This window comes from Anolis carolinensis, chromosome 6 (assembly GCF_035594765.1).
Source record: "Anolis carolinensis isolate JA03-04 chromosome 6, rAnoCar3.1.pri, whole genome shotgun sequence".
NCBI lineage: Eukaryota > Metazoa > Chordata > Lepidosauria > Squamata > Dactyloidae > Anolis > Anolis carolinensis.
This window is the reverse complement of record NC_085846.1, coordinates 37,042,534-37,061,010: the sequence shown is the minus strand read 5'-3', so window position 1 is coordinate 37,061,010 and position 18,477 is coordinate 37,042,534. Positions and strand designations below refer to the sequence as shown.

General features: G+C 39.7%; 1 protein-coding gene across 8 annotated transcripts in view; it reads right to left on the bottom strand.

Annotated features, from left to right (window-relative positions):
- fmnl1 (formin like 1) overlaps positions 1-18,477 on the bottom strand; it is a 98,116-nt gene that overhangs the window by 7,835 nt on the left and 71,804 nt on the right. For all 8 annotated transcript variants that reach the window (XM_008113236.3, XM_008113234.3, XM_062957612.1 and 5 more), the window contains 14 exons: positions 15,143-15,217; positions 14,422-14,532; positions 12,552-12,701; positions 11,348-11,473; positions 10,185-10,446; positions 8,902-9,243; positions 7,153-7,277; positions 6,856-7,058; positions 5,994-6,228; positions 5,052-5,120; positions 3,484-3,564; positions 2,120-2,249; positions 1,746-1,909; positions 715-816 (listed from right to left, as the gene is read on the bottom strand). In XM_008113236.3, the coding sequence (XP_008111443.2) occupies positions 715-816; positions 1,746-1,909; positions 2,120-2,249; positions 3,484-3,564; positions 5,052-5,120; positions 5,994-6,228; positions 6,856-7,058; positions 7,153-7,277; positions 8,902-9,243; positions 10,185-10,446; positions 11,348-11,473; positions 12,552-12,701; positions 14,422-14,532; positions 15,143-15,217 (2,175 nt within the window). The remainder of the gene's footprint in view (positions 1-714; positions 817-1,745; positions 1,910-2,119; positions 2,250-3,483; positions 3,565-5,051; positions 5,121-5,993; positions 6,229-6,855; positions 7,059-7,152; positions 7,278-8,901; positions 9,244-10,184; positions 10,447-11,347; positions 11,474-12,551; positions 12,702-14,421; positions 14,533-15,142; positions 15,218-18,477) is intronic.

Below are 18,477 nucleotides of genomic sequence, written 5' to 3'. Positions count from 1 at the left end.
CCAATTAAGTTGCTGTGTTAAATTTGACTAGCTCTGTGCAAATGACTCTTTTTATATTAGAAAAATACTGTATTTCTAAAACACATGGTTTCTCCAATATAAATATCTCAAAAAATGGGATGTATCTTAGAATCGCAAGTGTATCTTATGTATTTTGGTGGTGGTGGGGATACTGAAATTAGGGTGTGTTTTACAATTGACAGCATCTTACAACTGAAGAAATACAGTAGCAAGATTTGTTAATGGAGGTGTTTCTCTCTGTCCCCAGTCAACTTCAATGCACTGTTCTTTACAATATGCTTGTGAAACAGACTGTCGTTCTTATCTTCCAAATGAAAATGTCTTATGCATTTATGTTCATGTGGTATTATGTCCTAATTGCTGTATGTTTATAACTTGTATGTTTTCTGTTGTATTGGAAACCACCCTGAGTCCTTTGAGGAGATAGGACGGTATATAAATAAAGTTTTATTATATTATAAAATATGGGATTGGGACAAAGTGCTTCCTGAGGAAGCCTTTATGTTGCAATCCTCTTGTCTCACAACATGGGATGATTCCACTATGTAAACGATGAAGAACATTTTGATTGGTAGTACTTTGGACTTGCAACGCTAACTGGTCTCCATCTCAAAGCAGTCTACATTAAGAGTGGTTACTAAAAATGGCTCACATAAGATTTAAATTCCCACAGGCTAGAAATTGGCTTCTTACCTTGTATGCCTTAATAAAACGCACAAACATGGGGAAGAACATGGTTGGAGGAGTGGTCTTGGGATTTTCTCCAAAATATTCTACTGTTGCCTCATAGGCCTCCTACAGAGTAAGACAGTAACAAACCCAAGTCAAGCTTACTATAATGAGAACATCAGGATCACTAATAAAATGATTTCTTTATCTTTTTTTGGGGGGGGGGGAGGGTATGATGTAAGGCTGATCTTAAGGCTTGATCTGTTTAATTGTTTTTACCAGTCAAAGTAAACAATCCCATTGTTTCAAGTCATTTCTGACTTACAGTAATTTTAAGGTGAACTTCTCAAGGCATGAATTGTTTAAAGGGGGCATGTCTTTGCTTTCCTCGGAGTCTGAGAGAGTCATCCAGTGGGTTTCCAAGGCCAAGAAGGGATTTGAATCTCAATCTCTAGAGCCCTAGTTCAACATTCATGTTGGGTTTCTTGTGTGAACCCTTAAAGACTAACAAGGCATAGGTTTTTTTTTGTGCTCCATGAAGCATAAAGCATTATCCCCAGCTGGCAGAGAAACAGGTATTGATGAAAAGTTAAAAAGTTAGAACATAGCATTACATGGAGATAAATGTATATAAACACAACATCTGACCACTTAAACAGTTGCAAATACAGGAACCAGACCAAATCCTCACTATTACTCAGTTCCATCCTTCACTTGTCTTTTTTTTGAAATGCTGAGTGAAAAGGAACTAATGATCATTGCCAATTTTAATCAACATTGGTTTTCAAAAAATAGTGATAATATAAGCATGTGTGAGAGGAAAATAAAATGAATGTTAGATCTGTTAGTGGAACAGTCCCCAGCCAAGGTGAGAATTCATTGATTCTAACCAAACACCCTGGGTCCTAAACTATTTTCTGGAGAATAGAGTCATCCTCAGCAAATGCGGGCTGATCCTGTTTTAAACCCAGTCTCATTCTGTATTTCCCACTTCCCAAGGCAATCCCTTCCGGATCAAGATGTTGCTGACGTCCTCCTTTCTTCTTCCTCCTCACCTGTGCAGTTTTACTGTCTGCTTGGAGCTTCTCCATCACCTCTGTGTTGGTCTTCAAGAACTCCTTAAGCACAGCACTGTCATCTTGGCGCATGAACTCTTTGCGCGTGAGCTCCATACCCCGCTGTAGGCCTCTGACATCTTGCAATACACTGTCTAATGATACTATGAGGAAGGAAAGAAGATATTAAGCATTACAACTGCCTCCGGTTAATTTATTTCTCTTGGAGAACTTCTGAATACATTTTGCTGGGTAGTTGCAATTTCTTGCTCCCCCCTCTTCACAAACCTAAAGGAGAAGAAGCAGTACGCCCATCTTTCACATTGAAGGAGACTCACAGCTCTCCTCTAGAACCCTTCCCATCAGCCACACACCTGTTGCTGCTTTGTCCAAGAAATGCAGTTCACTGGAGAAACTTATGAGGTCAGGATATTTCTCCTCAATCACCCGCACTATGTAATGAAGCAGCGTCTGTTTCCGGTCTGTTGATTTCATATCCAGGAGCTGTTCAGAGAAGCAGAGTCTAAATCAGGAGAAATCCAAAGCCCCACTGTTTCTTCTTCCTGGTATTAACTCCCTGACTCCCAACACTGCTGATATGCCCCACTTCCCAACAAATAAGTTTCTTTAAAACACACATAATGCAGCCCAACAGTAACAAAAAATCTTTGGTGTCTTGGTTTTTTGGCCTATTTCTGGGGATATCTAGGGTGCTGATTTAGAAAACTGTATTAGATAGACCATATCAGCTCTAGATGCTTAGATATGGATATTGTATGGGCAAGAGATGAAGACTGGTAGACAGCATATGTTTTGTATCTGAAACACTGACGCTGATAAGGGGAAACTGGAGCCATTTTTGGAATCAGCAGGTCAAATATACCCAGAAACAGGTCTAACATTTGAAGCACCAAATGTGTTGGCCAGTGTAAGCCATGAATCTAACTTTACAATGTATCTACCTTTAAACTAATTATTGGCAGCAAAAATAGCTTCAGCCCATGAGAAGAGAGCCTTCTTCATTACCTCAAGGGCATTAGCAGGTCACACAAAACAAAAACTATGCTCAGAAGCTTCAACTATATCAGCAATTGAAATGTTAGGGTTAGAGTTACATTATAGTCGAAGGTTTTCTCAACCTTGAATTTCACCACCATCCAAGCACTTGGTCATATTGCCTGAGAATTGGTGGAGAGACAGTGTTGACTCAGGGCCCTTCCAGACAGGGCCCTTCCAGACAAGATCTGATCCCACGTTTTCTGCTTTAAACTGGATTATATGAATCTGCACTTCCAGATAATCTGGGATAAACAGAAAACCTGGGATCAGATCCTGGGATAAAGGGCCTGTCTGGAAGGGCCCACTGTCTTAGGAAACATGCAGAACTGAATCCGCTTTTCCTGACATCATCTTGGGAAGGACAATGTTGAAAAAGTCTGGTTTAATTCCTTGAATCTAAATTCTCTGCCATACTCTTACCACTGTGAAGACAAATGGCCCCATTATTGAATGTCTAGGAAGAGATATATCTATCTGCCACTGATCTAGCACTGGGAAATGAAATTTCACTGTATCTTGTTTTCAGTTTTATTTTTTTGGGTGGGCAGGAGTTATTTTGTGATCAGAAAATTAAACAAAAACAGTTGGTCCTCAAGTTAATATTGTTTAATTATAATTATGTAAAACCCCATGAGTGGAAACCAAAGCTTCCTGCCCACCCATCCAATCCCAAACCTACTGCATCAAGGCTCTGCAACCGGAACCCATAGGCAGCTCCCCGTTTGCTACTGTTCAGGTAATTCCCAAAAGCAAGGACAATCTATGGAGAAAGAGAAAGACAATCCAAATACATTGTACACGATTAGATATATATGCCCAATCTATTGGATTCCTAAAGAGTAAGGGAAGATGTGAAGGAGATGTGAAGTCAATTCTCTCATATGAATGGATCACAACTTGAGGGAACATGGCAGTTAAGTATTTTTAAAAATATACACAATAATTAAAAATAAGATATTTCTGATGTAAAAGGCAAGCTCACATGTGGCATCTGTCTCCAGCCTTTCATTGCCTCTTGGGAAACAACAAAAGTACTCTGAACCTAATTAGGCATTTAATATCCCCTAATCATGGGTGGCTAAACTGTCCAGGCAGAAAGATGCACAGTTATGATAAAAAGCAGGAATCCCCAAAGACCCAATGATGCCATTTGAACTGGCTGCTTTCCCTTCTACCAGAAATGCTCTGTTTTTTATTCCTTGGCTCAACAAACTAGAACCAATATTGTGTCAGCTGGAGTGGCTGTTAAAAACATGGATGATGCCCTGCATAATGCTGCTGCAAGATGAGATGATTAGATAAATCCATTGAGCCACTGATCTATTTGGCTGTAAAAGGGGACTGGACAACCCCATGGAGGATAAGAAGATCAGTGGCCATGCTGCTTATGAAGTAGTCATACCTGTACATATGGGCTGCTGGGGAACAATGGCTGAAAAGAGCGAATAACACCACTAAACCTTTTTGAAGACCTCCCAGGGTACTTAGTTGGCCACAATGCGATATTGTGTCCTTATAAAATTGCAATTCCTAAAATACTAACCAGAGCAGAGTAATCCAAGAAATCAATCAAACAAAAAAGAAAAAGTTCCTGTGCACCTAAATTAGTCCACAAAAGAGGAGTCAATTAGCTAAGGTGAATAAAATTGAACTACATCAGATCTGGTTTATTCATTCACTCCCTCCTTAAAAGAGAAAGAGCAGAATAGCATACCCCAAGTGGGTCTTCCCTTTTTCTAATCAGGATAAATCCCAAATCAGTTATTCATTCTGGAACACATGGTATGGATTCTTATGAGGACAGAAATTTTGCCTTATTCTTCCATAACCAAAACAACTCAGACCTTTTTGGTCAAGATGAAGTGGCCCACCAGTTCTATCTTTGGAAGGTAGGGTATGTCAACTATCAAAATCTGGAGGATACAACTGATCCAATGTTTTGGACTTCAACACAAGCTACCCCATTTTTAATTTTTCCTTTGAACAACCCTATCCCCACTACCCCTCCCTGCTCTACTCCCCTCCTTTTTTACCCACAATTCTCCCTACCCCCTCCCCACCCTTCCAGCACAATCTCTTCCCACTTCCCCCCTCCCTCTGATTTTATATAATGTAATAAAGGAAAAAATCTTTAATAAAGATCATTTAAAAAGAAAAAAAACACAAGCTCTGGTTGCCAGAAAAACCACTTCCCCCTCCCAACCTAAATGACTATGAATACCAATACTGATGTTTAAGGGACCTTACCTCCAGAATCTGCCGCAGTCTGGTAGAAGCCTTGATTGACATTGAAGCAGCAATGACAGCATTCAGCTGCTGTAGATGGGAAAGTGACCAACAAAGACAGTATCAGATCTCTTGCTTTGTTAGTTGCCTTTTACTTCCAGACCCAGATCCACCTTAACATCCTGGCACTGAGTCTAAATTTGGTAGCATTTATTGTAAATTTGGAATTCTGATGTCAAGTTCAGACTTTACGTCTTCAAATTTTCCTATGCAGTGCAGTCAAAATCAGAATTTGAGAATAAATCGTATGGGTGACCAAAGCAAAGACCCAACATTAGGATTAGGAATGGGAGATAAGTGGCCTGCCAAGTATTTTCAGGCTGCAGCAGGTCCCTTGATCTCTCAACATTGTCTGTGCTCCTTGGAGTAGATTCAGCACACATACAGAGAGGGGGGTGGGGGGTGGAACCATCCGCCGCAACTGGGCAATAGGAATGGATTAAGAATAACTACAAACTTTTAAGGATACTACAAATGATGAAATCTAAGTTTTCTCCCTACAGAGAGAGACTGAACCTGTCCTGGAACTGTTGTGTAAAAGAATATATTTAAAAGAATATATCTGATCTTTGGTGCTACACTATTTGAAGTCAAGTGTGGTGTTTTTTCCCTCCCCTCCCAACATGATGCTCCCAGGAATTATGGGAGCCGGATTTCAAAACATATGGTTGAGAAAGGTTTGGGAACCACAGTGTTAAGGCACTAAGCAAGCGGATAACTGTCTTTTGTCTGCTGAAGAATGTGCTTAACATCACACATTATAAAAAAATGTTGGTTCAATACAGTATGTTGTATCATCTTTTATCTCTGTGTCACAGATTAATCCAGTGTAGCTTCCTAGCATATATACCAACATAGCTCCTCATCCTAGTTCCTATATGGTTGCCTGTTTCAGTCCCTTACTGGCAGGAGAAGCTGTACAGTGTCTCCGAAGTTGCCTAAGAAGGTCATGATGTTCATACGCTCAGTGAGTCGGGGGATCTTGCTGAACTTGATCATGAACTGGTCCTCATCTGAGAGGTCATCCAGTGGGCGTTGCTCCTTCTCATACTTGCGAATTGTTGTGAGCTCATATTCTGTAGGAATGAAGCGCATCAGCAACTCCAGAAAATCAAGGCTGAGAGACTGTAGGTCATATCTGAATGGGAGTAAAGCAGGCCAGAGAACAAATCAGTTGGGTGGCAGAGGATTGTGAGGTTTTCTTAATTGTTCCCCTATAACTATATATTTTCATATCGGATACTACCTTAATATTAACTTTTTGGCTGTTTTTAACTGCATGCACTTTTATTCTAATTCTCTCTATTTTGTTAGAAATCTTGTGCTCCAGTTTGGGGAAAAAGCCATGTATAAATAAATGTTAGATGAATGTACTGTAAGATAGGGCCAAGAAACAAGTGGATCTGTGTCTGCATGATTAGACTAGCCATATTAGAGCTTAGCTCTTTTGTCAATCAAACATCAGGGGCTGTGCTTTGTGCACAGAAGGTCTTGGGTACAATCCATGGCTTCTATACTTTAAAAAGATCTTCTAAGGCTACAAAGAACCAGATCTAAGATAGACTAATGATCTGAGTATAAAACAGTTTGATTATGTTCAGAGTCTTTTCGCTAAGAAATGGAGTTATAATAATACGAGGTCCTGCCTAAACTTGAGTGGAGAAACTTTAACCCTTTAGATGTTTTGTGTCATTTGACTTCCTCAACCAGCCCTGCTGGAAAACTGTATTGATGAGAAAAAATTATTTCAGAGTCTGTTACTCACGTCTGAATGGCCTTGCAAATGCCATCAATGGGAAGCCCTCCCTTGCGGAGTGTGATAGCCAGGTTCTTTGCCCGGTTACACTCAATCAGCGTCACTTTACTGGAGGCTTTCTGGGAAACTTTCACTTTTACAGCACCGAACTCTCGACCTGGGCCTTGTGCTCTCGTTTTGAACTGGTCTTCAAAGTGACTCATGTCCAACTCCTGTGACAAGAGGAAGTTAGAAATGACCATACTGTCCTGGCAGAAAAGGGGAATAAACAGGAAAAAGGAAGGACAGAGATCATCCCAAACATACCTGAAGGACTTTCTCATCATTGAGTTCATTGAAGACTGTCCCATTGACTTGGTTAGGCTTCAAGGCAACCCAGTTGAAGATAGGCATGCGGAATTTGGTCTGTATTGGCTTCTTGATCTTGACAGCTGACAAAAGAAAAAGAAAAAGTTTGTGAGAGACTTCTCTATTTCCCAATTTACTTACAATAAAGGGCCTTCTTACAGATTTGGGCATGTAGAGGAAAAATAAATCACAGCTATGATCAATCTGACACTGACTAAGGTTGTAGTTGCCTAGCAATCATGGGTACGAAATCTAACCCTTAGAAATCTTCACCCTTTGGATCCAGTAGAATGGCTGAAATGATGCTGGATCACAACTAGCAACAACAGAAGCAGCAACTATGGAAGCCTGGATTCAAATATGCAAACTTCAGAAACAGCTCTCTCACTCTTAGCAAAAAAATATCTCACAGTATTTCTGTGAAGATAAAATCAGATACCATCCTCCCTTTCATGCAGCTCTGAATGAAAGCATAGTATAAACTCAGCAAGCATATAACATTTATGCTATTGTTTACTCCAACATGTACATTTTAAACAAATTTAAAAGAAGCTTGGCTCCTGAAAATGGCTTAAATTGGCCAACTACACACCCTAAAGACTTCTGGAGACAAGAAGCTGAGGAGGAAAATAGCTCTTCACCCTCCCCCCCCCCCCCCCCCCAGTCTCCAGGCCTACTTTAATTGCGGCCGGGTAAGTTATTTTAAATTTTAAGGGCATCTTTTGGGGTTTTGGGGGAAGGGGTGGGTGCCCTCTTCGTTTTCTGGGCTCTTAGAACCGGGAAAACCAAGATGGCTGAGTGGATTGAGCCTGGGGATTGTGTGATGCAATCCATAGGTCCAGTCCACACAGGGCCCACACCTAGTAAGGCCCGCATCTTATCTAAGATCCGGGTCTTACCAGCTATCTAATTAATTTGGAACAAAGCTTTGTTCCGAATTAATCCGCTTTTACCAGAGGCGTTGTTTGGCTGTCCCCGGTAAAAGCCCAACAGACCCCGCATTTTTGGCCTGTCTGGAAGGATCTTAAGTAACATGATTTTTGTTCTTGGGTTATAAATATCATTTCCTAATTGGTTTTATCTTTAAAACATGGGAAAAGTTGATCAAACTGCAAAAACGTTGTTTTTGTGGGGCATCCTGCAACGTATTTTGCTATAGTTTTTCAATGAATATGTCATTGAGTCTCAGCCAATTCAACCTAGTTTGTGGCAGCCACAAAATGAAGTTTCTGGAGTATAACAATTACTTTCAAAGGAAGTACCTCACAATTAAACAGGAAATAACACTTTCAAACCAGGAACAGAATATTTTTCAAATTTTGTTACATAGTGTTATCAGTAAATATTTGATTTTATACCTATTTTATATACTTATATACTCAGTCACATAAACATTTCTTGGACAGAAAGGAGTCATGAGTGGGAAAGGTTTAAGAAGCTCTAGTTCTTAAACTGTGGGTCCAATATTAGGGTTGTAAAAAAAATTGGCAACAATTTTTTTCTTTTTTACTGAACAGCACCTAATGGCTGTTTCAGACATTTACACCAATCTGTTGTGCAGTGTTTACAGTGGGCTCTGCAGAAAATGCTTCAGCTGTGTTTCATAAAATGGAAAATCAAGCTGTTTAGCAAGCCTTGCAAATGCTGATTTATTATTAGTAAGTTTTAGACTTCATACTTATTTTAGATACTGATACAGTAACTCACCTGAACTAACAGTGATTCCTGGCAGATTCACCCCTTCCACCATGGGAGGAGGGGGAGGAGGAGGAGGAGCTGGACCATTCACTGACGGGAGAGGAGGTGGTGGTGGTGGATGGGACCCAGTTGCAGCTATAGGGAGCGGTGGGGCAGGTGGAGGTTCACTGCCTCCTGGAAGAGGTGGTGCTGGGGGAGGGGAAGGAGGAGGAGGAAGAGAGATTTCTTCCCGAGTAGTTTGGGAAGTTTGGACAATCACAGGATTGCTATCCTGAGTGAGGGGTAGGGGAGGTGCTGGTGGGATTTCTGGAGCAGCTGGAGGAACAGGCGATGCAGATGGTGAAGGAACATCTGGAACAACAAAGGAAGCAGATGATTATCTCCTCATTCTATAAAATATAAAAACAAAACCCTCCAGCTTACACTTTCCAGTAAAGCTGTCTAAACAGGCAGATGCAATTAACAGAACATTCTAGAACAGGCATGAGCAAACTCTGGCTCTCCACGTGTTTTGGACTTCAACTACCACAATCCCTAACACCCTAACAGCTTGCTGGGATTTCTGGGAGTTGAAGTCCAAAACACCTAGGGGGCCAAAGTTTGCCCATGCCTGATCTAGAATATTAAAACTTGAATGGCACTACATTATAGAAAGAAAGGTAAATATTTTCTTTATAATAATTGGAGACTTCTCAAAACATATAAATAATGCAGAATTCTGAAGAGGAACATTTTAAGACTATATCTACAAGCACTGCCCCAGTCAACATGGACAAAATTTTCAAACCATGGTTCTATAGCCATGCTAATGTTAATGCAGTTTAACATTACTTTAACTGCCATGGCTCAATGCTATGTAATCCTAGGACTTGTAGTTTGGTGAAGTTCCAAACCTACAAGACAACAACTCCCATGATTCCTTAGCATTGGGTCATGATAATCAAAATAGTGTCAAACTGCATTAATTCTACAGTGTAGATGCACCCAAGGACACAAACTGCCAACATAGCTTAGTGGCAGTTGCTCCTGGACTGCATCATTTCATACTTCCAGTTGAGAACTGTAAATGTGAGTGCTCTCTCATTTAAAAATGCACTTTCCTCCTCAGATACATTTAGTTGAGTACTCTGGAGTACTTCCATATGGGAGAGCTTGTAAAATGTGAAACCTTCCCTCTGCTACTTGATGTGGCAGAGCCCAGTAGACTAAACACACAATGACTGCTCAGATTGCCTGCCAGTGCATCAAAAGAATTAAAGCCAGCATCTACCTTCTTCCATGGGACACAATACCTGTGCTGGTTGACGAAGGTGCCTCAATAGTAATGGTGGTGGCTGCTGTGGTATCCACAATGACTGGGATGATTTCAATGCCTGTAATGGCATCACTGCCAGCTCCACGCAAAATCCGAATCAACCCCTTATCTTCTAGCTCTTCTAGTTTGCGCTCCAAGGCAGAGGGCAATGGGGGTTCTCCTGCTCCTTGTGATGACTGCTTTTGGAGCAAAGGAGGGCCCTTTGGAATATTTATCTTGCTAGCTTGCTCCTCTGTGCTCTGAGATATAAGAGTTGGGCAAAGAGAGGAAGATTAGAAAATCATTAGACCTCAATGGAAAACCTTGCAAACTTGGACCTTTTCTGGGTTCCAGGTATCTTACATTTCTTACCAACATGGGGACTAGAACTGAACACTAGAATAGAACAGAATACAACTTCTCACTTATTACTGGTTAGCATTCTCTCACTCTTATAGCATTTTCTGGGTAGCTACGCTGGCTAGAGGATTCTGAGAGTTGCAATCCCCCTCCCAAAGTAGAATTTTTTTAACTCTCTGCCCCCCTCTCACCCACAAAACAACTCTGCAGAAACATAACGCAAGCTCTACCAGCCAGTCCTAATGTTATGAATTCCATCACCACACAGTTTTTCAAAGGACCAACAGAGGACTATGGAGTACTCGCTAGCAATTGTAATTCCTTCTTTTTCCATCAAGTATAAAGGGACTGGTAAATGGCAACTTTTATCAATTCCCTCCACCAAAAGATATAGTTTTCTTGCACTTCTTCACTTTGGTCCAGCAGGCCTATCCACTCCAGTCACTTTTTGTGAATGTGTGAATTTTAACCTGCATTTTATCAGTGAATTTTAATCTTCATTTTACATGTTTATATTTGTTGTATGTGTTTTAATAGTGTTTTGTTTTAACTTACTTTATCCATGTTGTACTCCACCTCGAGCCTCAAGGAGAGGTGGATAATAAATAATGTATTATTATTATATTTTTATGACTGTCCCAAGGGTAAACTTATAACACAGATTCTTGTCTCCACTCCCTGCTAACATTAGTAGACCTCTCCCCATTAGTTTCTCTTGGAAATCCTTAACCTGATTCAATAGAACTTTCCTACTATTCCCCTCCACAGCTCCCGCAGTCTCTTCTCCCAGTGCCGGCTCACCTGCTCATCACTTGTGGTTCTAGCTCTCAAGGCCTCCAGCTCACGACGTGATTGGCAAAGCTGCTTCTCTAACTCAGCAACCCTTGCCAAAGACTCATTCTCCGCATCCTGGAGCTTCTCTGTGAGCTGTGAAGAAGAGCATTAGTTTGATCAAAGCTGGCCTGAGACATTTTGATGCTTGAAGCAAAGATGCTCCTCCCTTGGTCTTCCCAATTCCGTATACAAGTGCTAGCCGGACAGGAAACTAAAATATATTTCAATCCTGTTGGCAAAGCAGCACACTCTGCAGTTATAATTTTATGTTGATATTGTTTTATGCTTATGTATTTTTAATTTTATGTGCGGCACTCTGCAGTGCTTTTGTGATCCAGCCCGAGTCCCTTTAGGAAGATGGTAATGGGATATACATCAAGTTTATTATTTATTATTATTACACCAGAGTGTTCAAAATTGTGTGTTGTGACATGTTAGTTTGTCAGCTGCAGTGTGTAGGTATGTCGTGTAAACATGAGAAATGACAAAAATACTGGAAATAGAATAATAGAATAGAGTTGGAAGAGACCACATGGACCATCTAGTCCAACCCCTTTGTATGTTATTATCTTACAATCATATATATTTTTAAAAATTAAATGAGATATGTAGTGTCCCTATACATTTCATTATTACAATTTATGTATGTTTCTGTATCTCTTACAAGGGTGTTGTTTTACTTCAAATTTTCTAGTAAAACTGAATTCCTGCATTGTGAAATGATCCAAGTCTAAAATGTGTATCACCAAGATGAAACGTTTTATAAGCTTTGCTCTACACACTCGAGGGCAGTATAATAACTTAGGAGGTGCAGAATAGTCCTTGTCGCACATGCTGTTCTATCCATTTCATATCCCTTAGTGTTTGCTTCATTTTGTCTATCAGCAGATCAGGTGCTGAATTTCATAGGGACCAAAACGAAAAGCAGATCAAAGTGAGACAAGCACATGTGTAAGAGGCAAAAATGAGCAGCCCCACCCTCTGAAGCAAGGGTGGGCTTTGTAAATGAGTAATGCAGGAATGAGGCGCAGATGACTTGGAACCCATTCTCCTTCTTGCGACTTTCTTCACCAACCAAATCCTTCATCTAGTATAGTGCCCTCCCGCTTGCCCAATTCATTTTAGGTGCTTTGCCCTCAAAGTAGATGGGTGACAAGGTCAACTTCCAAACCTGTCCAACTTCTTCTTGCAAATCCTCCACATGCTCCAGAACGGCATTTTTGGTTTCAGTATCTTCTAATAGGGCACCCACATCAAATATGTTGTCCAGGTAGGCTTGGATTTGTACCTGCAACTTATCACTTTCTGTATAGCGCAGCCTCTGAAGAGTAGAAAGAGAGATCTCAGAATTTAAAAGCACAGCCTAGGCTTGTTTCGTTATGCAGCTCATGGGAACTATCAGCTTCAGGCAACAATTGATGGAGTGAAGCAGGCAATTTCAGCAAATTCATCTCTAGGGAGTGGACTATGGAACTGATTGTCCAGACCATATTTCTTCTTCGTGAAATAGATGTATGGATACATATGTTGAAGAGCTATTTATGTATCTATTGTAGTCCTCACAATACCTATATGGGAATTATTATATTTTTATCCTCGTGACAAGCCTGAAAAGAAAATTTAACTTGAGAGGCAATGCTGGTCTCTGTATTACTGTATTTCCTTGAGTATAATGCGCCGTGGATTGTAATGTTACCAAATGTAATGTGGCCTCGGAATAGCTGACAGCAAGGCCTTCAAATGTGAGGGAGAGGCATTGAAAGCCTTGTGAGCTGCCTCAAGTCCTATATAGAAGAAATAGGGGATATAATTTAAATAAATAAATATAAAATAATTAAAAGCAGACTGCAGAGATAACCAGGTAGACCTCTGAATCGTCTACTCACTTATATTCAATGGTATTGTGGGAAGGGGGCTAACAACACCCTCTCCTGCCTGTCTGAATCCACCAGATGGAGGCATTTCACAGGTCTTCATATCTATAAATGTGTGCTTTTTCATTGCCTGGAATTGTTTGAGTCTAGCTGGACCTAATTATTTGGAAAGTCATCTTTTCCAACAATTATTGTTTATTGAATTAATAATTGTAGCAGCTAAAATGGTGATATGGACAATGGCTCAAACTTTTATAAAATGCCATATGAATATCATCACAAAACCATATTTAAAAAGGCATTTAAAAAAACAACCTTGTTTTATATGTCCTAGAGGTGTGAGTCGGACATGACTGGACTTTTACCTTTACTTAGAGGTGTGAAACGCCTCCCTCCACACACACCAACATACATACACATACATTCCAGAACCAGAACCACCACTACTAATGACCAGAAATTAAGAATTTCTAACTGAATAAGTGTATAGCCTAAAAGCCAAACTAGGCATTCAGTATAAATACAGCAGCAATTAAATATGAAATCAAAGTTTTCACAAATGGGCAAAGTAGATTTGAGTGATATACTGCCTTACATATTTTGGTGGATTACAATCCAGAAATACAATCCAGTTATTTCTAAGAAATAACTTTGATTTTATATTTAACGGCTGCTGTATTTGTGCTAAGTGCCCAGTTTGACTTGCAGGCTATTCACTTATCTAGTTATAGTTGCTTAACCAAAGTTAAGCAATTTGGCTTAAAGAGCAAAGAAAGAACCAGAAGACAGACATATGCACACTATGGGGGAAGTGGGCACTGGCAGATTTTTCTCTTTCTTCTTTATACCAAAATCTGAAATCATACAATAAAACAGAAAGGAAAAAGAAATTTATTTTGACTAGTAATGCGGGATTTCACTGAATTTCCCCCGCTCCTTAAATATGCAAGTTCATCTACTTCTGATTCTTTGAGAAAAGAATATTTCAAGAGAGGGGACGGGATCTGATTCAGGCCTTTTGGAAGATTCTCTATATAATAAATTGCATGCACCTCAAGATCACGAAGCACTTTGTTAATAATCATTGCTACAGAAATCAAGATTGTTAAAAATAGCCACCATCAACTGACAATGGACCCAACAAATGTTCTTGAACATCCTTCTTACCTCTAGATATTCATCCAGTCCCAACTGTGTGAACTCATATTGTAAGAAGACACGGAAATTCATGTTCTCCACAGAATGAACCACAATATTGATGAACTGCATGCAAGCCACCTGGATGATGGGAAGAGAAGAGGATTGTGACAAAAGAGAGAGAAAATGCATATTACATTAGGAGATTGAAGTACATCCTTCAACAATTTTTCGACCAGGTTATTGATGGCTGGACCTAAATTAAACCAGATTACTTTTAATTTCTTTCTTTGCTTCATTCTCATTCATTTATTTGGCTGTATTCACACATGACAGATATATAAATGCATGCATACAGGCACGCTCACATACACACAATGCTAAATATCAGTGTGTGAAAGTAACTAGTCACAAGCAACAGAATTTTGTAATTCATTCCTTGTTTTCATTTTTCTAATCTAGTACTGGTCGCTCATGGATGTTGGCATTTTCATCTCATGCCATGGTTTTCAACAGAGTAATAAATCAAACTGAAAAATACTGCTTTAATTTTCTCCATGTTATGGTACCATTTTGTTAAGCAACTGTTGAAGCCCACAGGAACAATTCTGCAGAGCTGCAGGAGGCAGTTTTATGGCAGAAAATTTTGTCTTGCTTTTGTTTGAGCATGTAATGCATCAGGGAGTGTTGGAATGACTAAGTGTGGGGAATGAAACACATCTATAGCTTTCTCCTCCAACTCTTTCATTACCATGAAATCTATGTTGCTGTCTTCGTTTCTGAAATATTCCATCAGCTTCTCAAAGCGGTTTTTTTCACCACAAACCTATAAAGAGAGAAAGAGAAGCTGTCAGTTGGACTTGGCACCAAAGATTACATAAATATGGGTGAATACTATTTTTTCTTCCTATTACCTTTACTGTAATCTATTTCATGTTTCATGTTGTATTTCAATCACATATGATGCCTCTGGCTGCCAGGTCTTATTAAGAACTTTGGCAGATATGTACTACACGACACAGTGATATCAGAACAGTGTATGGTCAGAGGTTGGCACTGAATTGAATGGTTCTACAGAGATCAAGTAACAGTTTCCCTAGATCTCACCTAGCCCTAAAGCAGAGCTTGGCAACTTCAGATGCTTGTGGACTATGCTACCCATTGTTCCTCACCATGACCTATACTGGCTAAAGCTGACAGGAGCCATAGACCATATCTTTCTCGGTATGCAGCCCCATACTTCTCTGTATGCAGAGACCTAAGCTGTCATTAGACTATCCTGTACTTGCTTTTCTATTTCTTCGTTTGCCAGCTGGCCAGCCTGACTACTTGCCAGCTCCTGTGTCTGCCAAACTAATATTCTCTGCTGTGCTTCACCTCCTGCAGGATGCCAGTCCCAATATTGTCTTTTAAAATGGCCATGACTTCCTCATAGGAACAGCAGTTTTATGAAGGAGGGTGCTGAGAATTCGAAGAGATGTTTTCCCCATTGCATCATTACAGTAATACTTAGGTTCCCCTGAGAGAGCAGAGTTGGAAGGCTGTTTTAAACTAAATTTTTGTACATAAGGGAGGCTTGTTTTTTCATACCAATTAACAGTTGATTGTCTTGCTGAAGGATGGAAGACATTCATTTTAGTACATAATTGGGTACCTCAGTTTTTACCTGGACTAAGTTAGCTAAAGTTCATGATAAAGTTCACACAAATGACACAATATTCACTTCACATACACACAGGGTGTGGGATATGCTGTACATTGAAAATACTGTATATAAATCAAACTTTTTGATTCTTAAATCAAGTGGTCAAAGGGTGATCCAAAGTGACATTTTGTCCATTTATCTTTTCCAATTATGTTTAACATGTGTTCTTAACGATGTGCTTTTTAATGGAATTGTTTGTTGGTTTTTTAACTTTTGTAAAATAAGATTTGAACAGATTTTTATTGTAAATTATTGTGAACTGTTTGGGCTCCCATTCCAAGAGAAAGCTGGAATATAAATATATTTTTGAGAGGGAAACTTGTGGGGCAGAAAAAGGAGCTTGCAATCTGCATTTAGAAAGTGAGAAGATGGTCAAGAGAGGAGGAAGGGATGGATGCAAACCGAATATTGTGCACAATTCAAATACAAGTTTGAATAACGTCTACTTAAGATGCGCATATTTTTATTGTTTTTTGTTTGGTAAATACACACATTGCTATAAGAGGCAATGGAGGCATGTTTGAGAACTCCAATGAGTGTGTGCCAACAAGTATGATATTACATAGCACTGCTTATATATACATGACTCTCCTCAGGCCGAAGACCTTGTTATTACTCCTCCGATTACAACTGTTGCTGGCAATGTCATCTTGCCTATAATGGATACCTGATCTAGGGAAGGGCAATGAACTGGAGTGAAGGTTGGATGGGGGCGTTTTTCCCTGGGGAGGGCTGTTCCTATTTTGCCCAGTTTCCACCTGTGACTTCAAACTCTCTGTGCAAATTAACGTTTCAAACAAGATAGAATTACAGCCTTACAAGCATTTACTACTAGCACAAGCAAGCTGTTTGGCAGTGTGAATGCCCCAAAGTACACTATTATAAGCAACTGGTGACATTTCACAAACACACTAGTAATAAAATGAATAGGAAATAAATGCCCCTGAATGCTGCCCAGAGATTATTTTGATTGTCTTTTATGAGTGCTTGTTACTCTTTTAATTGGATTGTGCTAGTTGACTTCACTGCTTTTAATAATAATAATAATAATAATAATAATAATAATAATAATAATAATAATAATAAAACTTTATTTATACCCCGCCACCATCTCCCCATGGGGACTCGGGGCGGCTCACATGGGGCAAGGCCTGACTAGCACAATTTACAAAAACAACAGCATAAATATATTGAACAATATACAAAAAAATAAATAAAACACAGTAAGACAATAAAACAGGAGTTAATACAGCAGTTTAATTATCATAAACTATTTATGTGGGGCAACTATAGGTGAAAAAGTGGCATGGAAATGCAATTTTTAAAAAAATATAAAAATTAGCACCAGAGCAGTTAATTGAAGAGTTGGGAGTAATGATGATGGAAAAAGATGGAACATCAGCAGACAATGCGTTCGGATGTGAGCTAAGGTAATCTGCCCATCTAAGCCATATTCTGTGCATGTTTCTGCATCAGAAACCACATATTTCTTTAAAAATGATGCACTACACTAATTGTCTGGGTGCCATCTAGTTGTACTGCATTGATTTCCATGGGGCACATGTTTCTGTGTGCTCAACTATCATCATTCCAGGAAAACTATCTTATATACTCCTGTACAGGACAGCCTCACATAGAAGTTGAAGGCAGATTTGGGAGCCAAGATTATGGATTTTTGTATGACCTGTAGATTCATTGAGGGCCATTTCATGGAGAGGGGGAAAGCACTACCACTTCAGGGGGACAGCTACCCCTGGATGCCACTAACATTTTCCCACTCAGGTATCCAAAAGGGCAAGAAGCACCACCAGTAGTCAGTGGGTTTTCCAGGGACAAACTAAGCTCTTGCCTTTGTCCGCCTATTTAGCGAAGGAAAAATTTAAGGGTAAGTACATTGATCCATGGATTAGTCAACCCAGTTTGTTGGGAATGGTTTTTTGACTACGATTTCTAGACGTATACATGAGTATATAGGGTAACCAAACATAGACATCTATTAAAACACAATTAGGGTAGGATTAAAATAAGAGACTTCTTGAAAAAAATATGAACAATATTGGAGGCTGGGTTGTAAGACATTTTGGGAGCGGGGCACTATCTGGAGGCTCAATGGCAGACTGCACTGCTGGGCATTTTTATGTGGTTTATTAATACACAACAGTTATGGTAACTTTTATGGCATTTGCTTATTGAAAGACTCATGCTTTGCTGCCCTTTGTTGAGTTTCTCTGTGCTACACAGGGACATAATCCCTAACCTTTATCCAGAAATAAAAGCATGGTTGAAGTCATGATATAGAAACACAGCAGCAGTAGAGATCTAAGACCCAGTTCTTCAGGCCTTTCCTTGACATCCTAATGGAATGGAAGTTAGACGTTGAA